Genomic DNA, 25,853 nt, shown 5'->3' with positions numbered 1-25,853 from the left:
CATTAGGTGATGCGTCTCCATGGGAAGACCCTCGCCGTCGGCGGCTACGCAGTGCTTGCCCCCGCGGGCTGCGGCCTCGCCCTGCCCGTGAGGTCTGCCACCATGGACGTTATCGTGTCTGTGGGCCCCGGGCGCCGCGGATTCATCACACTTGTTCTCCCCCGGGCTGCGTCGTCTATCACAGTCGAGATTCCTGCTGAGAAGACCGATCTTTATACCGCATCGGACCCCGAGACCGCTTTTGTCCGCACAGCCTGTCTTGTACTCCTAGCATACCTACGCACAAAACATGATAGATTGGAAATCACAGTGAGGACATCGGAGTCAAGGCCACCTGGCGCAAAGCTGGGAATAGGATCATCAGCGATGGTAACTGTTGGTACAATTGTGGAGCTCGCTAGCTGCATCGGTGCCGAGCTCAGGGGAGCAGAGACCTTTGTCCTGGCCCACTTCAGCTGCCTATTGGTCCAGGGTCAGTCAAGCGGGTACGACGTTGCTTCTGTACTAAGTCAAGTGCCAATAGTTTACAGGCAAAACGGTCAATATCACTCAAAAGTGTGTGAATTGGCCCACGCTGCACGGTCAGGCTCGTGTCTGTCTGCTCTCATGCCCCAGTTGCAGATACTAACCCATGGAGATGAGCTTCCCAAGGCGCTGTCAGTGTCGCTTCCACAGTTCCACTTCTACCTACTCAAGCCCCAACACAAACTCGATAGAGGTACCTCCACGACAAAGCAGCTGCAAAAGCTTACATCAACGTATGGGAGTACACAGTCATATGAGCATTTAATAAAGGCATCGGAGATCCTGATAAATGCCCTCGTTGCCCAGAAGAGCTCAGTCGAGGATATTCGGAAACAGCTGCAAGAGTACCGGCAGGCTCAAAAGTCCTTCTCTACAGAGAACGGAGTAGAGATAGAGCCCAAGGAGATATCAGATCTTATCGAGCTGCTGATGGCCAAGGATAGGGTTGTGGGTGCTATGTGTGTCGGAGCAGGAGGATATGATGCATTCCTTTGCATAACAGCATCCGCTGTTACAGACAATACCTTCGATGGATACCTAACAATTGAGATCGCTATGTGAGGAGCTATCGCTCGGTCTAGTGGCCTCGCCATCTGCCTCTTCCCTGCTCTCCTCCAACTTGAGCAATGTTATAAACTGAGCCTCCGTAATTTGATCGATCGTCAGTCGTCTTTTTTCGCTGAATAGCTCTATCTCAAGTTCTCGACCAACCTGAACGAGGAGCTTGAGTGGAATTACTCGTCGTAAGGCTCGAATATAACGGAGCGGAACCCGATGGGCCTGCCGTCGAAGACTGAGATCGAAATATGTTTGCGGCCGTCCGGCAACTTCCACGATGGCATGTGCCCCGGCCATGCGTGCAGGGGCCGAGTGAATCAAAAGAGCTTGGTCATGAAGTTGGAGACGGCTGACAAGTAGTCGGTCTGCGGGTTTCGTAATACCTGCATACATGTAGCTTCCGTCCTGCTCACTGGCGCTGAGGATGTCTTTGAAAGAAACCATATTTGCATTCGTCTTCAAGATATACCGAGGCTTTGCATTCATGGCGTTAATTAGGTCTGTGCGGATACCTGACAGCTGAGTGTCGGTCCCCATATCGAGGGCATCCGCTGTAGAAAACATTTGCCCGGACCTTGCTCAATTCTCAATTTTTTCTCTAACTCCATTTACAGACCTAGTTCGGCCTCCAGTTCCATCATCGAAGTGGGAAGGTCAATACCAAATTGGCGATATGTGCTAATAATCTTTTCGACAGTCATCTTGATCGACTGGCCCCTACTATCATCCCCTGTCGACTCAGCTATGCTTGCACAGACGTGCTTGGAGTGCACCAACGAGCTATCCTTGGTGCTTGAGTGAAGCGGAGCGGTAGTGATGCATATGTGATTGCCTCCAATGACTCCGCTCAGCTTGTGACCTGTTTCTGTTGCCTGTAAGTCTATTTGATCTCCCGGTCCAAGCTCATAATTAACAACCAGTCCATCATCGCCAGTTGGAGCTGCATTGATAGCTGACAGTTTTGTTGAGGCTATATCTGTGATGGAGAGAGGGTGCGGCTCTTCTACTGGTGTCTGGCTCAGTGTCTGTGGGAGTACAGATGACGATTTATTAGTATGTGCCAACTCCTGATTTAGGTCGTGAGCTGCTCCCTTCGCAAGCTTCTCCACTGTGTTAAGAGATTGCTGTAGAACGTCCTCGTACCCCGAAACCGCGCTGAGAAGCGTGCTATTCCTAGCTTCACTTTCGCGAAGCCGTCTGTCAAGAAGGGAAATCTGCGTTCGAAGGTCAGCAACCTCGTCCTTGAGGAGCTCATCTACCACTGAGGCGGGCGGTGCAGCACTTGTCTGCTTGATTCGTTGAACCTCCTCCGTTAAATGGACATTCTCCAAGATCAAGTCGTCTAACTGTGACTTGCTGTTGGCTTCCTTGACGTTCAGGAGCTGAATACTCATGTCTTTGTGCTCAATAATCTGACGTAGATCGTCGACTTGTCGCTCTAGCTCACGCTTGTCCTCTCTGAGATAGTTATTCTCTTGTATCAAAGCATCTATCTGTCCAGCAAATTCCCTCACCTCACTCTGGAGAAGCCTTGACGACTGATCCTCCTCTTGGCGGGGCTGAAGGTCAGATAGCTTCATTGCGCAAGCTGCAGGTGCTGACTCAGATGCCAATGTGTTAACAACAGAGCCAGTGACCTCTAATCCATAAGAGCAGCTAGAAGCGCTTTTTGTGCTGTGATTTATCAAGGCATCTGTGGCGTTCTCTGCAGCAAAGGAGTCTCTCCCTGCTACGCTACTAATGGTTTGACGTTGTAGTAGGATCTCAGCCTCCTTAAGTTGCCCAGAAACTTGCTCATTGGCCACTTGGAGCCTGGAGATCTCCTTTCTAAGGTCTTCTATTATCAATTCGAGCCGGGCCTTCTCCTCAGCATAGGAGGAGTCATGGCTTGGTCGCGATGCTTCAATTATCTGCTCCTGCTCTGCAACAGTGTTCGTAAGCTGCTCCTGGATTGCAGTCATATCTTGGTTTTCTGCTTTGGTTTGCTCCAGTTCGTTATCCATTATCTGCATAGCTAACTTCATAGCTGTGATGGTCTTCATCAAATCATTCTTGAGCTTGGAAATTGGCTGCTCTGGAATAATGTTAAGCTCCAGAGAAATGTCTTCCACGGCTTCTCGGAGCTCACGAGACTCACGGACCTTGGCCGTTATTTTTTCTATGTCAGCGTCTGTAGCCAGGTCTGATGCCCAGATATTAAGCTTAGTATCGTAAAGGTCCAACTTTTCGTGTGCCTGCTTCAACTTCTTTGCAGCAGCCTGAGACGATTTCAGAAGCTCTGAAAGGGTCTGCTTGCAACTGGCGAGTCTTTCCTCAAGGCCCTTGTTAACCTCGAGGAGATCCTGATGTGCATCAACCTCCTGCTTTAGGTTTTTCTTCAGGGTACCTATTAGCATCAAGCCGTCTACACCGGCTTCAGAGTCAAACCCAAAGTCATGAACCCTAATTGATAGGGCGTGCTTAAGAGAATCGATATATTCTTCATGGTGCTTGCATTCTTTCTTTTGTGAAAGCAGAGATGTTCGTAGTTTCTGATTATCAGCCATAGCAGAGTCATAGTCACGCAAAAACTGAGCTAAAATCTTCCTGGTGGCAGCATCTAAGGCACTGCTAGTAGCAATCTCGGCCACGGCTTCTCGAATACTAGAATCGGCCATAAGCAGAGGGTACTTCTTTTGTGTAAATGTTAGATTTTGGCTCAAAACGGCTCCCAGGCACTCACAGGTGAAACTGAAGCATCCCATCCTGCCATAGTGCATATACCTTATCCATGAATCTATCTCAAACAGCCACCCAGTTGAGAGTGTTACAGACCCACCCTCTAAACATTTTCAGAAAGCCTCCAGCGTGGTGTCTGGTCTTAGTAGCTGCGCTTGTAACTGCACTTATTCCTATCTTGAAGATGGAGTTGAACGCGTGCAAATTGCGCCTTGGTGTTTAAAATTAAATTATGTACTCGAGTCAGGTAGAACCACAACAACCTGCCCACGTTAGTACGGTTCGCAGTTACCCCGCTAAAGTGAAAAAAGAAGCAGTAAAGGGCGCAGTGCCAGAGTACACCCTTAAGTACAGTCAAGACTCCATCGTTGTGCCCCTATCAGACCCGTCAAGATTGCATTCGAACTATAGCGCAAGCTACTATTCGACCTACCAGAGTGAGAGAAGCCGCTACGGCCGCCCTGCATCGGGACTTGCCGTCCTTAATGCATCAAGTGTGCATGGCTCTAAATATGACGAGGAATACAAATCAAACTGTGCGTCAACCTCGTTGAAGAATTCATCTGTGTCGAAGCCCGTCGAGATATCGTCTAATCCTGCCGTTTTCAATTCTAGCCCTTCCTTGCCCATCCAGCCAACCTCTATAAAGGCTGCTCAAAGTTCTTTCATCAACAATACCGAGGCAACGACTAAAACCAGTACAGGCTCTAGACAGGTTACATCCAAGGACTACCTAAGTGACAATCCGTATGCTCCCCGCTCTAGTAGCGTTGATGAGCTGAATGAGGGAGCATCTCCGAATCGACGACCTACTGTACCGAAATCGTTTGTTCACCCGGGTCACGGTGAGTCCACCTATCTCATTGACTACATCCCCCCTGCCAAGGGAGGGATCGCAGATACAATCGTATACAGTCGCAGGATACACCCTGATACTTGGACAAACTCTGATCGCGTTGATGGAGGCACGGGGGGCCAAAATATATCGGCTGAGTATTCTCAGAACTACATCGCAGTGAGAATAGACGGTAAAGATTACCTGGCTCAGCTGACCCCCTTTGATGGCTCAACGCCTAACCATTTGAGAAACTCTTTGCCATTGCTAGAGCTCGCTGAAGAAACTGCACACGCTGAGGTGGTCCCCGAAGTAGAGAGCTGTCCGAGGACTCCAAGGCTCTCTAAAAAAGAACAAGCAAAGACCCCGAAGAAGGACCGGGCGAAGACCCCAAAGAGTTGCGGTACCAAGACGCTTCGGAAATAGCTGCAGGCAGGCTAATGGTGGTCGAGTGACCTAGGCTAGACAGATGCAGAAACACTGCCAGCTGGGAGAGGCGCAGATCTTGTCGTTCGCATAGGAGTTAATTTACTAAGATTGCTTTTACGCTCAAGCAGGAAGCAGGATGCGTGCGCCTCATACTGTTTCCTACCCCGCCCGAAAGTGCTCTGTGATGGCCTGCCCGATCCTTTGTGCATAGTGGAGGAATAGATTCAGCTCTCCGGTTATCATTCGCAGATCAACGACATAATTGGCATGATTACTCTGATCTATTGCAATATAAAGTGTCAGCCCTATTATCAGGTCGTTTTGTATGGCAGACGCAGGGTTCACAAGCTTAAATGCTACACAGAAGTTGTTCCTTTTTTTTGACGTATCTGTTTTCAGCACTACTGTGTCACGTCCGATATTTGAGTCGTAGTACTTGGAGGCATTCAAGCCCCCTATGCGCCACTTGAATCCCAGTTCACGCATCGTCTCCAGTATGAGACACATCATATCCGGCGGAGGCATGACTGCTATATTGCACCCAGTGACGCCAAAATAAAACATGCTCTTCTTGTCAACCTTTTCAGATCTTAGTGAACCGTTGAGACCGTCGCGAAATTGGGCGAGGGTCAAACCACCACTGGCGACCTTTGTTTGATCGTTATAGCACCCATCATCGGTATTAGAAGAAACGGCTTCAGCGCCGTCAACTTTGCGGGCGTTTGGGCTCAGAGATGCCTCGGGATTAAGCGTCGGTGGCAGGGTTCTAACGTATGTGTTAAAGACCAGGCCGGAAAACTCATGCTCCTGGGAGGGTAGAAGAGGCCCCTTGGCAGGTGCAACTGCCTCAGGAGGAGCAAACGGATTTTGGGATATCACTGGACCAGAAGGATCCATAGCGTCCTCCTCGTGATCTCCGGAGCCCCCAGACGCCACGTTACCGAGGGCAGAGAGGGACGATGAGTCGAAGATGGATCTGTTTGCGCCTGCTGGGTTGCTCTCGGGTTCGCCGATAATGCCAAAGCTTCTCGCAATAATCTCATCGAAAATGTGGTCGTGAATGAGCTGATAACAAACGGTGTCACTGTCTGTTTGGCCCGCTTTGAATTTGCGCTTTATATCGTCAATGGTGGACTGCCGATTTAGGGCGTTGTACATGTCTACTATGCGCTGCCCCTGATCTGTGGTCCGGAGCTCCTCCTCTCGGTCGCTGGGATCGCTATCGAAGCTGATCAGCAAGTGCTTTGGGAGGTTAACGGTAAACCACGGGTGTGCGCGGATAATGTCTATCGTAAAGCGCTTATCGACATCCACAGTCATCATCCCTCGAAGCATATCTGCTGCGCCCGAGTCCACATAATCTGGTATAACATATTCTCCTGTTTTAATCTTTCGGAATAGCGCAGGCATATAGTGGTCGTCGAACGGGAGTCTGCCGACCAAAAGCGTGTAGAGCACACACCCAGCACTCCAAATATCCGTTGCAGGGCCAATGTATAGGGTCCCAGCGACCACTTCAGGAGACGCATAGTTAGGACTGCCACACGAGGTCTTGAGAAACTCCCCCTCGCTCATGACATTGGAGAGGCCGAAGTCAGAGAGTTTGATAAGCTTGTTCTTAGTCAGTAAAATGTTTTCGGGCTTTAAGTCCCGGTGAGTCACTGAGACCTTAATGTGAAGATAGCTAAGGGCAGAGATGATCTGCTGGAAAAACTTGCGTGCCGTAGTAGAGTCTAGTCGCTTGTGCTTCACAATATAAGAAAAAAGCTCGCCTCCTTCTGCGTACTCCATAACCAAGTAGATGTCGTCCTCGCGGTAAATAACCTCGTAGAGATTGATGATGTGCGGGTGCCGAGCCATCTTCATGATCATGATCTCCCGCTCGACCTTGCTCCACATGTTCATTTGAGTGATCTTGGACTTGGAAAGGATCTTGATTGCAACAGTGCAGTTTGTTGGGATATGTGTTGCAACCCTCACCTTTCCAAAGGTACCCGTTCCAAGCTGTCTTCCAAGCAGATAATCACCTATTATCTCCTGATCAGACATCGGGGACACTGCACCTTGCCTTTTTAATGTTGAGGTTTCATTTTTGCCTTGCACACTGTATGCTCTTTTTCATCATTTTAACCTGCCAGGAAGATTTGTTTTAAAATAATTTGCACAGAACCGCAGAAAAAGCTGAATGCGCACGGTTCAGGTCACCACTCCCACCGGGCATACCATTACGGTCCTTGCGCGCATGCATATCTACGACATCATACGCATGTACCCAGACGAATTCCCTAGTGATGGGCATCCGTTCATCGTCTGCACGGTCAACAACGAACTTACCTCGCTTTCCGAAAAGGTGGGCGTTAATTGCACCCTTGTCCCATACTCTGTGGCCACAACGGATGGCGCGGAGTGCTATCGCAGGTCGCTGATCTTCGCTTTGGGCAAGGTCTGGTCTGAGTTGTTCCCCCAAGACTCACTTCAGATTTCTCACTCGCAGGGCCACTCCTACTATCTATACGTTGATAATAGCTCCAAGAATCTTCAGATGGAGGATATAAAGACCACGGACATCTGTGCACATGGCCCAAAGGAAGATGCTAATCACGACGTCTGCATAACAAATGCTTCATCGATGTTTTTCAGCAATGACAAACATATTACGGAAGAGATCGTTACCAATTTGCGACAGGAGCTGAACTTGTTGATCAAGGCTAACCGCCCTATCTCTAGCAACATTCCCATGAATGCTAATGACTTGGAGACAGCCTTGGAGAGCGTCTCGGACTATAACTCTGTCGCCCTCCTCAAGTCCCTCAATGAGGTTCGTGTGATGACCGTAAGGTGCGACGACTATGTGCAAATTTATCACACTCCTCTGGCACCTGTCACAGGTCTTCTTAAGTACTACGATCTTCATACTTACAAAGATGGGTTTGTCATAAGCTTCCCATCTAAACGCTCCCCTACTGAGCTCATTCCCTTCAAGCCCAATGAACTGTTACACGACGTATATAGCGAATACACGCAGTGGATCCGCGTCTTGAAAGTTCGGACTATCGGGCACTTGAACAATTTGTGCTACAAGGGCATGATTAAGAGTTTCATCCAAATCTGCGAAACCATGCAGAACAAGAAGCTTGCTGAGCTTTGTGACGTAATTGCCAACAATAGAGAGTATCTTCAGCAATACCAGAAGGCTACGCGAGCCGCCAACTACACTCTCGGGATGAGTCTCCGAATCGACGGAGACAGTGGTGTGAACTCCCGTAGCATCAAGGTAGACTCTAAAACGATGTCACAGGAGCTAGTGGACGCAAGGGTGTCTACTAGCTCTACTGGCACATCGGATTCTGAAGTGGAGCCCGGTATGCTGACCTCTGCCGAAGTGTCTAATTGCTATGCACCCGTCTCTAACATTGAGGACAAGGAGATCAAGGTTGTATTCATATCAGGTCCAAGCTCTAGCGGCAAGACGACCTTCGCCAAGAAGCTCGCATATAATCTCAAGGTTATGGGCCGCGAACCTCTTATCATTTCGCTTGACAACTATTTCGTTGACCGGGAGAAGACCCCACTGGCAGAGGATGGGAGCTATGACTTCGAACATGTTAACGCCCTGGATCTTGATCTCTTTAACGATCATCTCGAGGCACTTATCAGCGGAAAGAAGATTCTCAGCCCAATCTTTGATTTCAGGACAGGTACAAGAAAGCAATCCACCATAGAAATGATAATGCCTTTCAGGGGGATCATCATCATCGAGGGCATCCACGCTCTCAATCCTCTCCTCAGCAGGAGAATCCCTCTGCCTAACAAGATCTTGGTCTTTATTGCTCCCTTCACTGCCATCAACATGGACGACCGCATGCGGATCTCCTCCAGGGATTGTCGCCTTATCAGACGCATTGTGCGCGACAACAATTTCCGCGGTTTCACGGCTGAAAAGACAATCGAGCTACTGAAGAATTTGCGTGTAGGAGAAGATAGGTGGATCTATCCCCATCAGCACAGGGCCGATATCATGTTCAATACGGCGTTGGACTATGAGCTATGTGTCCTTAACACGCATGCCTACCCATTGCTTTGTGAGATCAAGCCCGACAGCTCTGCATACAAGGAGGCACGACAACTTATCGCCCTCCTAGAAAAAGTTGCTTCCATTAATAGCGAGTTTGTTCCTAAATTCAGCCTATTAAGAGAGTTTATCGGCGGAAGCGGCATGCCAGATAAGGACTAGCTTCTTTGGTGCTCCACTCTCCACGCTGCGAAGTCTGTGGGGGTCTAGGTTTCTTGGTGTGAATGATAAAAAACGTACTCATGTTTGCAGCAGGGTCCCTTGAAGCGCTAAGGGCGGATATTGAGGCCATATCACAGTCGCACCCGGAGGAGTATGAAGAGCTTGCGAGCATGGTGGATCAGCTCAGTGGCATGGTCTCTGCGGGCACGGCCACCTCGCGAGAGGCCGAAAGCATTGTAAGCACTCTTTATCATGCGCTGCACCACATAAAAACCTATGCGTCTGTCGATGCAGCTTTGTCTGCAGCTAAGGTCCGGGCCAATGCACTGGCCGAAGAGACGGGGGCGCTATCTGCTATCCCCAGTGCCTTTCCTCCTTGGGGCAAGCCCACCGTCTACGATCCACAGAATCCTATCACCCACATTACGGCGGTTATTGTAGACCAACCCCACACCATGATGGACAGGAACCATCCATACACACAGTACAGGATGATTTTCAAGTCGGAACTACCTGCGAACAAGCGCTACTACATGGTCTATCGACGCTTCAACGATGTAAAGCGGCTAGCTGCCACCTTGCTGGATCTTAAGGTGGGACCCTTGCCCTCTCTACCACCTCAAAGATCCGTATTTCAGAGCCTGTATGACCCCCTTTTCATAGAAGATAGGCGAAAGCGCCTAGCAGAATACCTTCAGCTTCTTAGTTCCACACTAAGCGTCGTTCAGACGGATGCCTTTCAACACTTTCTCACAGAGCATGGGCAATATCGTTCTATTGAGGAAGGATACACATAGGGCGCGCTTGCTTTTGAGCTTAGTGGCGTACACTGGAGCTCCTGCCGTTACCATCTAAAACTACCGAGAGGAAATTTAAAATTCATCATGGAGAACCTTACGAATGCTACTATGCCTGAGGAGGCAACACGTGTAGAAGAAAATTATTCTGCTGTTACGGAAACCAATGACATCATGGATGGTTCTACATGTGTTATTGACCCCAGCATTGCTGTTTCTTTGCACTGCGGTTCAACAGTTGATAAGGCAACTTCCACGGGGGAACTCGATCGTTTACCGTTTCTGCGAGGAACAACTGCTGTAGTACAGACCGAAATTGCGTTGCACACTAAGAGTCAATGCCAGATATATATTCCCATCATTAAACAGTATGCTAAGTCCATTGCAAAGGATGCATATAGGTATGACAGAACTTTTTACTGTGACACTGTAGAGCCAGCGCTAGATCCTATAAAGTTAAGCTATGACGTGGATGTACTGAAGGAACAGAATGAGGAGTTTCTTCGCCGCATTGTCGAAATGCAGACAGAAATAGACAAGCATGCACGGACAATCTATCAACTAGCATTAGAGAAGCAGAGACTTATGGCCGTCGAAGAGGACCTACGTGCGCAACTAAAGCAGACTTCAGAGGGAGGGACTGGTGCTCCTTCCACATCACAGACGCTTCCCTTTGGTCCTACAGAGTTTGTGCTGAGGGATATCAATGGAGACATCCTCTTCGATGAGCGTTTGCTGCCTCCAGATAGTGAGACACTTTTGTATGTTGTGAAAGGAGGCGACAGGCTCGTCACCTACCATATTTTCACAGATATAGATGAATTTCTTTCTCTTAAGAAGCAGCAGATCTCCTCTCGTAACGTTAAGCTCCAGATAGGCCCGTCTTGTCTGCACCCCCGCATTTGGCAATAAAAATGCCCAGTAGCCTGACGCAGAAAATCGAGGCGGCGCAGCTCAAAGAGGAGCTACTGGAGGCACAACGATTTATTGCCCAGCTACAACTGAACTATGCGGAAAAATGTAGCGAGGCCGAAATTTTGCGAGTTGAGTGCAAGCAAATACATGGGGCCTCGGAGCAGCGGATGGCAGAGCTGCACGCTGTGGTTCATCAGCTCCAGAGCCAGCTTTCTGTCAAGGAGCAGGAGCATATCACAGCACTCTCCGATGCAAAGGCGAAACACATGGAGGTCGTCCTCTTGCAAGAGCAGCTCAAGGTCACCCAGGCTTCTTACACACAGAAGATAGATGAGCTAGCAGGAAAGATGGCTAACTATGAGCGCCAAGTACATCTACTACAACAGCAGCAACACCATTTTGAAGGGGTCGATCGGGCCTCCTCTAACGAGAAGGACGAAAAGGAAGCATCTTCCAGTGAGCACTGTCGCGGCCTCTCGATGAAGGAGCTCAAGGAGGATCTAATGGTCCTGAACGTTCTGAATAAGGAGCTTGAGACCAAACTTCGCGCCACCTCAGAAGAACTAGCCGATCTGGCTAGGCAAGTCCAAAGATTAAGCGATGAGAAGACGCAGCTGATGATGGAGAAGACCCTGCGCGAAACCTTCTACTCCGAGAAGATCGATGCTCTCACGAGGACGATTGATACTATAAATTGTGAGAAGTCTAGGCTTCAGGAGATGTATAATAAAGCAATGACGGAATACTATAATCTGAGTCTTGCCTATAACATCTTACTATCAACGTGTCAGAAGAGAGAGGAGGTTCCTTCAAAGGCCGTGACGATCCTTCGGCAAGTCTGCATTCATGACCCTACCAAGGCTCCGCGGCAACACATGATTAGCGAAGGTGTTGGCAAAGCCCCGTGTCCTAATTGCCCTGCTGTTTTAGAGCCAAGGGATAACCCTGCGCCCTCCTTCCCCCCTAATCTAGAGCTGATGAAATTCGGAGAAGTTGGCATAGGGTTTATTAAGCCGAAGGGCGTCAAAGTAAAGACGCAGGCGGGAGTATCCTTTGTCCCCGAAACGAAGAAACTGCTTCAAATCCGGAAAGCTGACTCTGAAAAAATACCTCGCGTCTCCACTCTGTGAGCGTAGGACAGCTTATGCAGGATCCGAGCCGAGTCGCGGGTGTGAATTATAATGTGTCTGGTGCTGCCACTGGTGTTAACTCTTATTCGCTCTTTACCCATTCCCATGAGAGCTACCCTCTTTATCTACAGATGCAGGCCTTAGAACGTGAGAACTCTGGCCTCCGAGCTAAGATAGAAGCGCTGACTAGCACTATGGAGAAGCAGTTTGCACTGTCTCGCATATCTAAAGTTGATGCTCTATCCAGTAAGGTGACTCGGATAGTAGAGGAGGAAGTTGAAAGGGTAACAAGGCGATATAATGAGACCCTGGCGCGTAAGAACATATACAAGAGGCGATTCCTCAAGATAGTGTCCACACTCAGGAGCGCTAGGGACTCTCTGCGGCTCGTACTTGACGTTGCGCGTTTACACCAGCATCCAACATTGATCCAAGCAATTCATAACGTGGAAGACTCCCTTATGATGTCCTGGCCAGAAGAGGACATAAGTGACTACGAATCAGCCAATCTAGGGTCGGCTTCCGCTCCACAGCTCCCATTGACCTTGCCTATTCGGGAAGCTGATGACAGCAAGGAACATATTAACGTAGCCAGCTCGCACAGTTCACCGCGGTCCAAAGATGATTGCCAGATTCCTTCCTATTATGGGACAGTTCGCATGGAGCATAGAACTCAAGCTCTGACCAGGCTTCCGCCCATACAAAAACGGGAGCAACATGTACAAGTACAGGTACAAACTGTATCACAGACAGAGATGGAAAGGGGAAGCAGCAAACAAGACAGACATACCTATGCATCTTTGAGTCCTCCAGCAAAGCTATCAAAACAAGAATCTAAGAGGCAATCCTGTCATGAAAGTAATCTCAGTGAGGACAGCTACTTAGCCAATTCTTCCCTTTTGCTTGCTCTTGAGAAGCGTGTAGCTTCTGAGGTAGCAGACGTCTTTCAATCTGCATATGAGCGTCACCTTCGCAGTGCCAAACAATCAGATTCTTGTGAGTCAGTCAGCATCATTGAGATGCCGAATCCTAGTCCGCCTGATATCAACTCAGAAAGCAGTAAGTCTCAACCGTGCAATCCAGAAAATTTCTCAGACGTTCTCGCCAGACACCCAACACCTTCTCTAGCTGATGAGCAATCTTCGCACGTGCTGATCCCTGGTGCAAGCGCCCAGTCCAGCCCATCTCATTCTCCAACAACGAATGTTATGGCACCTTCTAGTACTCGTTCTGCATTCGCATCCGACACAGCATCAGTATCTGTGCCAGTGTCAATTTCGTCTGACCGCTCGAGCGAATCCATAGAAGTTCTGACAACACCTGACTACTCGAAAAGTGACTGGTCGATGCCCCTTCATGCACAGCTATCTGAGTCCGTAACCTGCAAACCCTCATTGCCATCTTTGTCATCATCGGCGCACCAGACACACCAACTTTCAAAGAGTATTTCGAGCACCTCCCAGAGTATATCCATTAATTCATTTATTTGCGGGATAAATGAAATAGTGGATGATTGTAGCGTCGCATCTAACGCTGAGAACCCTTTAGTGGTCTTTTCTCCTCGGGCAGAGGAGTATATCACCCAAGTCTCATCCATTTCAGCCAATAACCCCGTCTCAGCTAGCGGGCCAACTGACTTTGTCAACGGTTCGCACGTTCCGCATGCCCTTAAGATGCACAGCTCGAAGGTGGCATTGCAAGCAGTGGCTGGAAGTGTAGAGTCAGATATGCTTGTTTCAGACGTCAACGTGATGAAGCAGACAGCCAGGCAGCAGCAAATAGCTGCTACTCGACTTCTTGAGAGCAAGGGAGCACCAAGTAGTGATATTGCAAAGACACAAGCTCAAGATCTTGACTCGACAGAGAGCATGGGTTTAATCATCGATCGAAGCCGAGCAGCAACTGGGGCCAGTAAGGTAGGGCTGTCCACCTATTTCAGTGAGATTCTTCTAGCCCGCAGTGGGGATATGGGAATCACGCCCGATGTAGCGGACTTCTGCCTCAGCCGCCCCATCACCGCTGATGAAGAGGAAGTCCGACATGCTAACGCACCCTTTGCTGGGAGGGACCCATCAAACGCAGCAGTTCTGACAACAGCAATGCTTGATCAATCCCCCTCCGTCCCAGAGCATTCGGTCAGGCCCCAAGACGGCAGTGTGCCTCTCACGCAGTCCTCTAGCCTAAACAGCTGAGAGAGAACAGTCACGGCCAGCGCCACACGCCTTCCAACCCGCTCCACACGCTGACCCGATCAGGGCCAGGTGGCAATCACGGCATGAATTTACTCTGCCGACTTAGTTACCACCACGGAGGCGGAGGACGAGGTGGAGCGTGGCATCCTTCTGGATGGAGTAGTCCTGGAGGGTGCGATTGTCCTCGAGCTGCTTGCCGGAGAAGATGAGGCGCTGCTGATCTGGCGGGATTCCCTCCTTGTCCTGGATCTTCGCCTTGATGTTGTTTATGGTATCTGTGGGCTCAACCTCAAGGGTGACGGTCTTGCCGGTGAGAGTCTTGACGAAGATCTGCATATAAAAACCTCCCATACTTCAAAAAAACAGCCATTCAGGGAATTATTGTAGGTCGTTTGGTGATCATTCAAGATAATCCGTCAAAAGTTGTCTATAGCATACTGGGGTGCTAGTACCGAAGATAGCTAAGTTTTCCGTCCGGTTATATCGATGCATTTTTCTAAAGTTTTGGACTGGCCTGCGGAGCAGCCATTCGTATGGTGCAGCAGGTTTTTTGGGCAGCTCGTTGTATATGCCTCAACAAGGGTCCAAGCTCTAATCATTTAATTTGATGAGTGAATGTGTGAAAAACGCGATAGGATGCAGTTGTATTTCAGACCCGCAGACAAAGGAAGAGATATGCCTTTGCTCCGATAAGTATATGGCTCGCGACGGGATATGCCAGAGCAGAGCCTGCTACGATCCCTTGACAGACAGCTTTTGCAGCAACTACCCGGGGGCGTTGTGCGATAACACCAACCACAAGTGTCTGTGCGCTCGTGACTATCTTGTATCGGTAAATGGAAGGTGTATTGCCGATAATTGTGTCACCGAAGACCTAAATACTAAAGAAAAGACAGAATGCTGGGGGAGAGGCTATTGCCTGCTGGACTTCGGGGGCGGGAATTGCGTTTGCTTTGATGCTTATGTTAATAGAATACCGTGTAGGTTCTGCAACCCAGACGTGGCAATAGAAAAAACGACCCCAGGCATTCTTCCTGTCTGCGTCCCAAAGGTCTGTCTGGACCCAGAAACCCTGGATCCAAATGTTGTCTGCAATGGATATGGTACTTGTGAGCCACACCTTCGGGCAACTGGATCTACAACTTATAGCTGCGTATGTAACGAGGCTTCTGCCGATGTTAACAACAGCTGTTATCCTCTGGAGTGCGTATCTATGACTTTTTATGGAGTAGGTCAGCCCTCTGTCTGCAACGGATACGGTACTTGCAACATAGCCACTAAGACATGCACCTGCAACCATCCGTACACGGGCACATTCTGCAGGTCGTGCCTCCCTGGCTTTGAGAGCTACTATACAATCACTCACAGTACTATCAACTTCAGCTGCCTTCCTCGCACTTGCTTTGACGGCCGAACCAACAGCTTTTGTACCGGGTATGGATCCTGTGCGCTAGACTCTGAGACCCAGACTTATAAGTGCAACTGTAATAAGGATGCCACTTTCTCCTCCTCTTTTTCGATGCTCTGTGCCCCAACCCAATTACTTCAGCGGGGTGTTAAGAGACATCTGCTCCTGGGGCTCATCATCCTGACTGTTCTGTTAACCATGGCCATCCTGGGGCTTACTCTGTACTTTCTTGCAAAGTTCCTGATCTTCAGAAGAAAGAATAAGCAGCGGATAGCATATATTAAAGAACGCAAGACGGAGATTGCTCGGAACCTTCACAAGGAGGCGAAGCAAGAAAGTGAAGTGTTGTCGTCTCGTTCTGTTTTGTCTACCAGTGACTACATTAACTTCCAACGGCGATATATGTGAGCCCCAGCTTCCTCCACGATACTCCTGTCCTATCCAAAACCATTCTATTAATAGAACACCTTTACTATTTACTAGAAATCATTTTGTGCTGGAGTTGATGTCACGATAGATCGGCGTGTTCACCTGTGACCTCCAGGAATTTACTTTCAAAATAGCAAAATTATATTTATAAATCCTTTCCTCTAAGAAGCTTTTTCCCCATGTTATAGTCTTGTATGGCTTATGCTAACGCGCACACCAGAATCCACGCACACTCACATAGTTCCAACGTTCCAGCCCTGTATGTCTTGATTTCTCACATGAGTAGGCACTGTCTGTACAAGTGAGATGTGCATGCTGTTTGTTGTGGCTTTTGTCTTCGGAACTGTAGACCTTTTCCAAAAATATCACGTGTACATCTTGTTTGCCACGCAACAGTATGTGGAAAACTAGATTCTAACTGCTCCCGGTTTACAGCCGCTCAGCTATAGCAAGTACCTTACTCTACAGCTGTACTCCGCAATACTATGACCTGAAGGCAGTAGGCATACAAGCAGTAGCGTCTATGTGTGCCTCGCGTGGCAGCAAAAGCTCAGCGAATCAGTAAAGCCTCACATTGCTCTTGCGTATTGCTCTCAGTCGCTGTCTTCTGCAAGGCTCCTTGGAACGGAAGGAAGCAATCGAAAAGGGCAGCTCTATTGAATATTCACTCGATGAGTATCTGCGGTGTACTGCCAGTGGTTGTACTGATACTGCTGCAGTCACTTACGAATTACTGTGCACACTAGCCATTCACTGTTTGCCTTGTACAGTCGGGTAGTGTCCTTGCTTGCAGAAAGTAAGGGAGTCGGACATGGGATATCCCATGTTCCGATGGTTTTATTAACTGTACACTTTACATTTCGCCAGAAAGCCTGTTACATACAAACATCTCAGCATCTCTTTGCTGACTGATCCCTAAAACAGAGCCTTCAGACATCAGCCTCTGTCTAACCGTATCCTAGGTTCTTGGGCATGCACTCAGCAGGTCGGCGGTTTCTTTTTCTTGCTATCAATCCGCACTGTATACCTTACAGCCTATACTGTAGGCTGAGTTATGCTGTTGGTTTTCATAATAGTTTAGACATAACCTGGCGTCATCGTCAATTTGCATCACTAGATCCTTTGAATAGTGGTTGCCTGGAAAGTGACCCCGCAGCTTTCCGGATTTTATGCTGTAAGGCTGATAGGGGCATTTAAAGGAGAGCTTACAGCTAACGACTATTTATCACATGGGAAAGCATACAGGAGCTGTGTTGCAATTATGTGTCTGACTAGGGTACTTGCAGTTGTTTTAAAGCTCAAGAAGAAATTTTATGACTGTGCTTTTGTGAGCATAATTTATTAAAATAAAACGTATAGATAGGAAAAGCCAGCACTACTGTCGTTTTTTAATGGATGCTGACATAGGTTTGCCCCCTCAGTACAAGCCGGAACGCCTCCTGGGTCAAACTCCCCGTAGCTCGGTCTATTTGGTTCGTCGGAGTGACGGAGCCGTCGTGGCCTTGAAAGAGATTGATCTTTCTGTCTGTGGTTCTACTGCTCGAGCAGTGGTGGAGAACCTGGAAAGCCTTTCAAATAAGTTAAGCCATCAAAATTTAGTAAGTTGTCACAATTATACAGTTAATGAAGAAACAGGCTACGCATATGTTGAATTAGATTATTGCCCCGGAGGCTCCCTTGCTGACCTCTTTAAGAAACAGAGACGTCTAATCCAGCAAATGCCAATTTCGCAAATATGGCTAATTGCCGCCCACTTGCTTTCCGCTCTAAGCTATCTTCACTTTTCATACAAGCATGGAGGCGAGGTCCGGTGTGTTACTCACGGCTTCATCACCCCCGAGAGTATCCTTTTAGGTCCCGCTGGAAACGCTTATCTTAATATTTTTAGTACAGATAGAATAACTGCACGGCTAGTAGAGCCGGTAGAACAGGAGATTCCCCTTGCAGAGCGGTGCCAGAAGGATATCCGTGACCTGGGTACAATCTTTGCAAAGATGGCCGGACTTGCTCCTCAGGACATTCAAACCAGCGAACTCTTTAGTAGCGAACCTGGTTTGCGTTGTTTCCTCATGGCATGCTGTGGTCTTGGAGACGTACAGTGTTCCTCTGCCGCAGAGCTCCTTTTGTTCGACGATATCCAGGCCACGCTCCGTGCACAGTCGCAGACGGCATCACGACAGACGTCCAGCACGTCGAGCAAGATCCCTGGTCAGCTGTGGCCCCCCTCGAGCTCGCTCTCTGGATCTGCATCCAACGCAGCTTTATTTGACAAGCTCGACCCTCTGCGTCGAAATAAAAATAGAAAATCTAGCTCCCCTGATCATGATAGCCTTCCTGTAGACGTTAATGTAGATGATAACAGTGACACGGAGCTAATCCTGGCCGTCGTACGTAACGATCCTGACTCTGTGCGGCGCCACTTGGATCAACTGGGCGGGCGTAATGTAGTTGGCTGTACAGCCCTCATGTTTGCAGCTGCATATGATTACATAGAGTGTGCACGACTGCTCTTGGACGAAGTTTGCATGCAAGACGCGAACGGGTGGACGGCTCTGATGGCTGCGGCCCAGCAGGGAAGCGAAGAGTGCGTTAAGCTTCTCGTTCCACACGAGGCCTGTATATCTGATATGAATGGCTTCACTGCTCTTATGGCGGCAGCCGCAAATGGAAGACTGTCTTGCGTCCACTTGCTACTCGAGCATGAAAAGGGAATGAAGTATGTGGACGGGAGAACGGCGCTGATGTGGGGCGCGTTTACTGGTCATCTTGATTGCGCAAAGGCGCTGTTCTCTTCTGAGAGCGCTGAGAAGGACAATGCAGGTGAATATGTACTGGACTGGGCACAACGTGGTGGGGAGAAGGCAGTGATCGAGTATATTCGGAGCAAGAAATAGGAGCAAGAGATAAGAGCAACCTTGGTCAAACAGTAAACTTTCATGTTACAGTACTATGTTGGTAGCCCCGCAAATGGGGCAGCTGCCCGTGACGATGACGTACTCCTCATACTCTATGCCGTCAAAGAAGAATCCGCATCCCGTACAGTAGTGAAGCTGAAAGTCGCTTATGGTACGTATAAAGAAACGCTTGATTACATTCCCAACGACAAACCGAGGAAGGAGAGATGGGTTAGACCAGGTGTCGTCCACTATGAAGATATTTGCCGGTGATATCTTTTCAAATTGCTCGCTGGTAAGGACGGCCCCACGGCCATCTCCGGCGATGCTTGCTCTCCGCAGCACGTCAACGACACCCTCATCAGTCTGCAGATCATCAGTGCCTATTTCTAATCGGTTTGTCTCTCCCATAAGGGCCTCGATATCCATCTCTACTGCAGCAGCCCGTTCAAGTGCAACTGCAATACTAGTTTCGTCATCGGGTTCAGCCAAAACCAAAGGAAGGATCTTAAGGCTTAAAGCAGAACGCACTATAGGCGATCCACAGTTTTTGCATATATCTGAGAATACAGGACAGCAATGCGGTAGACTGGAAAGGATCGCCATGTCCTGAGCACCTACAGGCCTGGACGGAGGGAGAGCCTTGAGCGGTGCAGCACATCTAGGACAAGCGTCGCGGCTTTCTGCATCGCTGGACTCGCCGTGTGAGAAATCTTTTGCGGGGGTGCCTTTCACAAGAAGCATTTGACGCCGAAAATACCCTATCATGGGGCCTGGGATCCGCGAGGCAAGAATCCTTTTCAGAGCTCGAGCCTCAACTTCTGGGTAGGTCCTTCGAGAGGCCAGGGCAAGACAGACCCAAATTATAAGCTCAGAGATGCCTGGCGGTATATTCATGTTATTAATTCCAAGGTCAATGTGGGCCAGTGAGCCCAGCTGCGGTGTTGTTGATGAGGTTATAAAGCCTATGGTGGAGCGCAAAGACGGGGGATTATCCTTTTTAGATCGTTGGCTTGAAGCTTTGACTGTGTCCTCTCCAGAAAGAATGCCAGTATTGTTCTCTAGCTCCTCTGAAAAGACGCTATCAGCGTTGGTGAGCTCATTGGCCATTGCAGCATAGCTTGTAAGGAAGATCCCTGCTGTCACTACTTTGGCTGACTGCGTGTTGTCGTGAAGCCTTATCATTGTTATGTCAGATAGATCGCGGCTTCTGAGAATGTTTACCATGTACTCCATGACTTGCTGGTAGCCGGTATAGACCAGGACACGGGCTCTAATAGCCTTTATTGCAGCATAGTATTCCATGCTTGAAACAGACAGTGCCGCAAAAGCGCGCGTCTTTGCTATTTGCTTTGCAAGTTGTCCTGTCAGGGCGCGAGTCAAATTGAACTTACACTCCGCTATTGACGCGTCTATAAGTTGTTTGATGATAATCGCTTCTTTGCTTGTGTTTCCTGACAAGCGCAATCTCTCCAGAGCCTCAATGAACCGCCCTTCCCGCAGTAACATCGAAGCCTTCGCCTCATGAATGGAGGGCATCATTTCCGGATAGGCCTTTCCAAGGGCTTCCACTTGACTCCAACTGCCTTGCTGAATTAGCAGGCGTAGCAACACTAGAGGATCTCCGAGGCGCTGGGCTATGAAAATAGCGTTGGAGTAGTCATTACTCTTCTCAAAGTAAACAAGTGCTTTCCGATATGCACGCTTCAACATTTGGTTTTGAACAGAGGATGGAGCATATTCATCTGCGTCTTCTGGTGACTCAAAGTCGTTAAAGCTCGGAGCCTTATGATTCAGTTCACGAGCAACAGGTGGGAAAATTCTGACCAATCTCAGAAGTGCACCTGTCTGCTTGCTTGTGATCAGAACATCAATAGCACTCTCGGGGTCATCCATGTCTAGATAGCTTGCTGCTGCAGCCCGCCACTCAAGACTCGTCTCCAAGAACTTAGAGTGCCGAACAACTAGGTTCGCTCTCTCCGATTCTGTCTTTGCAAAACTAGATATCTGTCTCCGTAGCAAGATGCGGTAATCGTTAAAGTAGTTGTATGTGTCTTTGTTGTCATTACCCGGTCCGTCAGCCTTGGACGAGCCTGACTCAATGGCAGATAAAAACTTGTTAACAGTCGCCCTTCCTTTAGCCAAGAGTTTGTCGGAGAAATCTGTAAGTAAAGCAGTGTTAGTCTCCTTCGCCTCAGGAGCTGTTTGAGTGCCCAGTGGTGAATACGTGCTATCGCCCTGCGTCTTAAGTACTTCTAGAATCTTTTCTTCGGTGCCAGTAAGACTGGAGTGTAGTTCTCTGCAAATCAGCTTCTTTGCAATAGAGCTTATTAATGAGGAGTTTGGACTGTTGTAAGGAATGCATTCGCGGTTAATAAAGAAAAGTAGCTCAGTCGCCATTTGGATATCGTCTGACGCGGCGAAGAGTAGGCTTGCCTCAGAAAAATGGTCACACATGCTGAGAGCTAAGGCTGAAAGTAAGAGATACGTTTTTGTAGATGTTTGGCGAGTGATCTCTGCTATGGCCTTAAGGGAACGGATGTCACCGATGGTGGCAAGAACCTCCCTGGCAAGATCAAGCTCATTACTGAGCAATGCGGCAATTGCAAGGTCACGCCAGCAATCCATTGGCACACCAAGATTAGCCGCCTTGATAGCCTCATTAAGCTCATAGTTGGCAGCTTGTGAAGGAAAGACAGCTCCTGCTTCATAGTTCGAGTCTAGAAGCATACGCAACACCTTGTGTGTGCGATAGATAACCATAGGCATCATAGGGACCTCGACCATCTCTATCAAAGATGAATAATCTAGGTTAACGAGCGATTGGCCTAAGTAGCTGACGTTGAATATAAATGCGCGGTTGCCGTTCTGGCATAATACAAAAGACCCTGGATAGGACAGCTGAAACGTATATGAAACTCCGCTGTCTATACATATATCTACAGACTTCTGGGTGCTTCGCGCCAGCACCCCAGGAAGTACAAGGTCCCAAATAGCTGAGGTGGTGCCTTTGAATGTGTACAAGGGAACGGAATAGTCCTGACCAGTTGTGATCCCAGGCAAGTTTCCGTCAAGGGAGACGTGCGCAAGAGCAGCTATTCTCGAATAACTTGTAGGCGTGTTTTCGTGCTCTACTACAGCCATGTTGGTAGCTCCTAGGACAATCTCAGAGTCATCCAGGAACTTGTACACACTAACAACATCACTCCTGTCGACAACAGAGATATACTTTCTATCGGGACTAATATCTAATGAAACAATAGGTGACCTATGAAGAAGCAGCTCTATGGGGAACTTGTTTCCAATCTTGAAGATGCATACTTTTCCAGTATCAAAACCAACAAGCACAGCCTCGTTGCTGGGTATCCCCCCGATAGACCTCACATAGGTGCACTTAAGCTGTTTAAAAGTCCATCTATCGGTCTGTTTCCCAGAGAAGTCGTGAACAGATATGTGGGAGACATTGCACAGGAAGAAATGGTTATTGGAAACTATCAGCTGGCTGCAAACGAACCGCTTCTTAATTGATGTCTCAAAAGAGTAACTGAGGGATGACATGTTTTGCCGTCTGGACCTGTCTGTCTCAATAAGGCCATTCGTAGATGAGCTGTAATAGTCCATAACACTTTCTATGTTACGCTTCTTTAAGGCAGGATCCTGGAGGCGATAGAGAAGCAATCTAGAGGATGTTTTTATGGCAAGCGTTGACTCATAAATAGAAAGGTTCTCGACATGCATCCCTACTTCTAAGATTGACTCCCGTCCAGTAGAAAGGTTCATAACACTGACGCTCATTAGGCCTCGCCTGTAAGCATAGAGGCTGCCATACTGACTGTGAATCATTGCGTATCTGAGAGAGAGACAGAGCAATACCCCATTACTTAATCCCAGTATTAAAGAGGATGGCTCAACGTGTATCATAGAGTAGCACCAGATGGTGTGCATGCCGTGGAAAGCAAGAGGATTGGTCACATTCTTCACGTTCCTATTGGCCATGGCTTCTCGCTTGCGAAGCTCCATGAGTCTCTGATTGACGTCGGTGCATGTTGTCACTTGACCCATGATGGTCCTCTTTTGCGGCAAGTGTTTGGACTGAGATTCTGTGGGGATTAGGGGGGCCTTGCTGATGAACGGGTCCGACTCCCAGACTTGATAGAGAGACGAGAGAACCCTCCCATTACTACTATTGAGAACCACGACCGATCCTCCAACCCCAGAAAGAAAGACATAGTTTCCAATGATCTCCATGCAGAGCGGTATAAATGGGATCTCAGAGACAGCCACTAGGAGCCCATCCAACCTACGCCGCGAGGAAGAACGTGATCGAGAATCGGAGCCCCCATCAGTCATCTTCGCAATGCAAGCTCCGTCGGCATAAACAGACGGGTTTATCACTCGATATCGCATGTCCCAAGATGCAACTAATATACGGAAGTTGTCCATGTTGTGAGACGTAATAAACTCCTCGCGATCAAGTTCTACCTTGTGCCGTTTTCCAGATCCAGAGCGCCCAGATGCTGATGCGGACGGGGTCACCGTTTGAGGGATCGTAAATTCATCATCACTGCTGTTGGCAATGTCCACATCCAGAGCAGTATTAGGTTGAACGAGAAATGAACTGCACTGAACTACTTTCAACGCCCATGCAGGGGCTCCTAAATTGCAGCTATTTAACTCCATTCCTTCGGGAGTCATTATGACCAAGTCGCCGTCCTGCGTGGAAATCACAAACCAGTCGGATCCGGGTGCCCATGCAATGGCGCGAGGGGTTCCTTTGAAGGACTGTTTCATGACCTTCGTCTTCACGTCCCTGCAATGATAGATACCAACATCTCCTATAGCAGCAGAGACAAAGAGAGACCCGTCTGGAGAAAAGGCAGCGGCCTGTACTTCATTCTGGTGACTGTATTTGAAAAGAGCGGCCCCTGTGGAATCGTTAAACATCACAGCCCCATCTGTCCCCATGCTGACGACCATGTGTCCGTCTGGAGAGATCGCCAGACATGTGACGAGTGGGTGTTGAGTAGATGTCTGCCGAGTAATTTCGGGACCAGGACCAAACGTGACAACGGTTTTTCCCGTTGCTGCATACATCTTGGTCCCATCTGGAGTCCGCACCAAGCTGTAGACGGGCTGAGTACCCACATCCAGAGACCACAGAGGCTCCACCTTCATCTCTGATTTTTGGTTAGGAGCAGCTAAGCGTATGCCTTACTACTCTCCATGGCATAGAAATAGAAATATACACAAAGAGAGATTCACTAGTAGAACGCTCACACAAATAGCGTAGATCCAAATATTTCCGTGGAAACGCTGTCTGTCTCACAATCTATTTCAATGGTTACGCGGCAATAGTCCCCACCATTAAACAGAAGCGTTGCGCAAACGGAGGCGGATGTCTCTGTCAACTGATTTACGCAAAAGTCTGATTTGAGTACTATAAAGCCTCCTGCAAAGGACTCCCTATGCAGTTCTGTCGCATCTGCAACTCCGATCTTACACACGACTAACGAATTACTGTCGGCCATGACCATGTAGCGCAGAACGCCGAACACGCCCTTACAGCCATTATAGCAAGAGGTATAGACAATCCGAGACTCTCCGGTGGTCAGGTTCACAAGCCTGACGTGGCCTCCATCTGATGCCGTACCGTTATATCCCAATAGTGCAGACCGTATGCCCGCCATGTTGTACTTGGATGTGCGCTCATATATGTGGGCTACCTTGACAAACTGAGACTCGTCCTCGATCTTATATAGTTGCTTCTGGGTGAGGGCATTGAAGTAATAGAAAGAAAGGTCTTCTGTGCAATACCCGAAGAAATGATCTGTGGTGTTTGCAATGCAGGAGGGGGTCGCGTATTCCTTAAACAATTTCCACTCTGGCTTTACGTGTGAAGGGTCCGTGTCTACATAATCGCTTGAATCCTCCTCTGTTACCGAATCATCTATGGTGTCTGCCTTATCCCTTTCTACTGGTGCCTGCACATTGTCTGGATTAGGTTTGGAAGCAGAGGAGAAGCGCGGAAGGCTACTGAAAACACGACCCCGGCCAACACTATAACTAAGGCGCGCCGAGGACATCCGGTAAACATACAAGTGACAATCTTTAGTGGCTGCGCACAGAAATGCGTTCCCTGGTGTGCCTGCCATTCCAATTGTAATAACGGCGCTGCCCAGGGATGCCACACAGATGGGTGTCACCTTTTCCATGGATACCAGGTTAGGAATGAGGTATATCTCACCGTTGCTAAGACCGACAAACGCTTCTCTGTTAAAGCAAAAGATGGATCGGATGGAGCTTTCCAGCTTTGCGACCTCTGTAATCCGGCAAGATGCCCAATTGAATGTGTAGAAAGTGCCCTCGCTGGACCCAAAGGCCGTCATTGCCTGGTCCATGTGTGCAATGGTTGTGAGGGCTTGGTCGAACGCAATTGGCCTTTTGTTCTGATTCATCGATTTCCGCGCGGATGAGGTTACTGCCACATGCGTCACAACGGGGGCAAAGAACTTCTTTCTCTTACAACAATCCATTAATAGATTTTTTTGAATCTATTTTAATTGGAGGCACACAGCCGTGCAGTTTGCGACCAGTTGAGATGGGCTGTCTCTTTACGCTCTTGTGGACGCTTACATCCCTATGGTATCTGACAGCAGTTGTATTGGATAAACTTTAGTACACAAAGATGATAAAACAGAACGTACAAACGATTATGGCCTGGTCGGATTCATAGATCTTGCTTCGCATATTACATAAGTGCAACCTTAGGCGAGGTGGCCAAGTGCAAAC

General features: G+C 48.6%; 15 protein-coding genes across 15 annotated transcripts; 9 read left to right on the top strand and 6 right to left on the bottom strand.

Moving 5' to 3' along the window:
• Window positions 1-9: 9 nt before the first annotated feature.
• GL50803_0016552 (Phosphomevalonate kinase) lies at window positions 10-1,086 on the top strand (the record flags this gene model as incomplete). Its single annotated transcript, XM_001706653.1, has 1 exon — window positions 10-1,086. One exon carries the CDS (start codon window positions 10-12, stop codon window positions 1,084-1,086), a length of 1,077 nt encoding a protein of 358 aa, XP_001706705.1.
• GL50803_0016553 (uncharacterized protein) lies at window positions 1,063-1,647 on the bottom strand (the record flags this gene model as incomplete). Its single annotated transcript, XM_001706654.1, has 1 exon — window positions 1,063-1,647. One exon carries the CDS (start codon window positions 1,645-1,647, stop codon window positions 1,063-1,065), a length of 585 nt encoding a protein of 194 aa, XP_001706706.1.
• A 44-nt stretch (window positions 1,648-1,691) lies between these two features.
• On the bottom strand, window positions 1,692-3,842 carry GL50803_0086761 (uncharacterized protein; the record flags this gene model as incomplete). The annotated part of the gene is made up of 1 exon (XM_001706655.1): window positions 1,692-3,842. The coding sequence occupies one exon, from the start codon at window positions 3,840-3,842 to the stop codon at window positions 1,692-1,694; it is 2,151 nt and encodes a 716-aa protein (XP_001706707.1).
• Window positions 3,843-4,033: 191 nt separating this feature from the next.
• GL50803_0016550 (uncharacterized protein) lies at window positions 4,034-5,062 on the top strand (the record flags this gene model as incomplete). Its single annotated transcript, XM_001706656.1, has 1 exon — window positions 4,034-5,062. The coding sequence occupies one exon, from the start codon at window positions 4,034-4,036 to the stop codon at window positions 5,060-5,062; it is 1,029 nt and encodes a 342-aa protein (XP_001706708.1).
• Window positions 5,063-5,224: 162 nt separating this feature from the next.
• GL50803_0014364 (Kinase, CAMK CAMKL) lies at window positions 5,225-7,114 on the bottom strand (the record flags this gene model as incomplete). Its single annotated transcript, XM_001706658.1, has 1 exon — window positions 5,225-7,114. One exon carries the CDS (start codon window positions 7,112-7,114, stop codon window positions 5,225-5,227), a length of 1,890 nt encoding a protein of 629 aa, XP_001706710.1.
• A 136-nt stretch (window positions 7,115-7,250) lies between these two features.
• GL50803_0016549 (Uridine kinase) lies at window positions 7,251-9,299 on the top strand (the record flags this gene model as incomplete). Its single annotated transcript, XM_001706660.1, has 1 exon — window positions 7,251-9,299. One exon carries the CDS (start codon window positions 7,251-7,253, stop codon window positions 9,297-9,299), a length of 2,049 nt encoding a protein of 682 aa, XP_001706712.1.
• Window positions 9,300-9,379: 80 nt separating this feature from the next.
• On the top strand, window positions 9,380-10,096 carry GL50803_0016548 (PX domain-containing protein; the record flags this gene model as incomplete). Its single annotated transcript, XM_001706661.2, has 1 exon — window positions 9,380-10,096. The coding sequence occupies one exon, from the start codon at window positions 9,380-9,382 to the stop codon at window positions 10,094-10,096; it is 717 nt and encodes a 238-aa protein (XP_001706713.2).
• An 87-nt stretch (window positions 10,097-10,183) lies between these two features.
• On the top strand, window positions 10,184-11,008 carry GL50803_007114 (uncharacterized protein; the record flags this gene model as incomplete). The annotated part of the gene is made up of 1 exon (XM_001706662.1): window positions 10,184-11,008. One exon carries the CDS (start codon window positions 10,184-10,186, stop codon window positions 11,006-11,008), a length of 825 nt encoding a protein of 274 aa, XP_001706714.1.
• Window positions 11,009-11,010: 2 nt separating this feature from the next.
• Window positions 11,011-12,141, top strand: GL50803_0014362 (uncharacterized protein; the record flags this gene model as incomplete). Its single annotated transcript, XM_001706664.1, has 1 exon — window positions 11,011-12,141. One exon carries the CDS (start codon window positions 11,011-11,013, stop codon window positions 12,139-12,141), a length of 1,131 nt encoding a protein of 376 aa, XP_001706716.1.
• A 14-nt stretch (window positions 12,142-12,155) lies between these two features.
• On the top strand, window positions 12,156-14,333 carry GL50803_0014361 (uncharacterized protein; the record flags this gene model as incomplete). Its single annotated transcript, XM_001706665.1, has 1 exon — window positions 12,156-14,333. One exon carries the CDS (start codon window positions 12,156-12,158, stop codon window positions 14,331-14,333), a length of 2,178 nt encoding a protein of 725 aa, XP_001706717.1.
• Window positions 14,334-14,435: 102 nt separating this feature from the next.
• On the bottom strand, window positions 14,436-14,684 carry GL50803_007110 (Ubiquitin; the record flags this gene model as incomplete). The annotated part of the gene is made up of 1 exon (XM_001706666.1): window positions 14,436-14,684. One exon carries the CDS (start codon window positions 14,682-14,684, stop codon window positions 14,436-14,438), a length of 249 nt encoding a protein of 82 aa, XP_001706718.1.
• Window positions 14,685-14,940: 256 nt separating this feature from the next.
• Window positions 14,941-16,149, top strand: GL50803_0014360 (Tenascin-like protein; the record flags this gene model as incomplete). Its single annotated transcript, XM_001706667.1, has 1 exon — window positions 14,941-16,149. The coding sequence occupies one exon, from the start codon at window positions 14,941-14,943 to the stop codon at window positions 16,147-16,149; it is 1,209 nt and encodes a 402-aa protein (XP_001706719.1).
• Window positions 16,150-17,561: 1,412 nt separating this feature from the next.
• On the top strand, window positions 17,562-19,064 carry GL50803_007103 (Kinase, NEK; the record flags this gene model as incomplete). Its single annotated transcript, XM_001706669.1, has 1 exon — window positions 17,562-19,064. One exon carries the CDS (start codon window positions 17,562-17,564, stop codon window positions 19,062-19,064), a length of 1,503 nt encoding a protein of 500 aa, XP_001706721.1.
• Window positions 19,065-19,109: 45 nt separating this feature from the next.
• GL50803_0016547 (Intraflagellar transport protein IFT122) lies at window positions 19,110-24,239 on the bottom strand (the record flags this gene model as incomplete). Its single annotated transcript, XM_001706670.1, has 1 exon — window positions 19,110-24,239. The coding sequence occupies one exon, from the start codon at window positions 24,237-24,239 to the stop codon at window positions 19,110-19,112; it is 5,130 nt and encodes a 1,709-aa protein (XP_001706722.1).
• A 98-nt stretch (window positions 24,240-24,337) lies between these two features.
• On the bottom strand, window positions 24,338-25,597 carry GL50803_002366 (uncharacterized protein; the record flags this gene model as incomplete). Its single annotated transcript, XM_001706673.1, has 1 exon — window positions 24,338-25,597. The coding sequence occupies one exon, from the start codon at window positions 25,595-25,597 to the stop codon at window positions 24,338-24,340; it is 1,260 nt and encodes a 419-aa protein (XP_001706725.1).
• Between the last annotated feature and the right edge of the window lie 256 nt (window positions 25,598-25,853).

This window comes from Giardia intestinalis, chromosome 5 (assembly GCF_000002435.2).
Source record: "Giardia intestinalis strain WB C6 chromosome 5, whole genome shotgun sequence".
Taxonomy (NCBI): Eukaryota; Fornicata; order Diplomonadida; family Hexamitidae; genus Giardia; species Giardia duodenalis.
The sequence above is the reverse complement of the archived record's forward strand: the minus strand, read 5'-3'. Positions and strand labels throughout refer to the sequence as shown.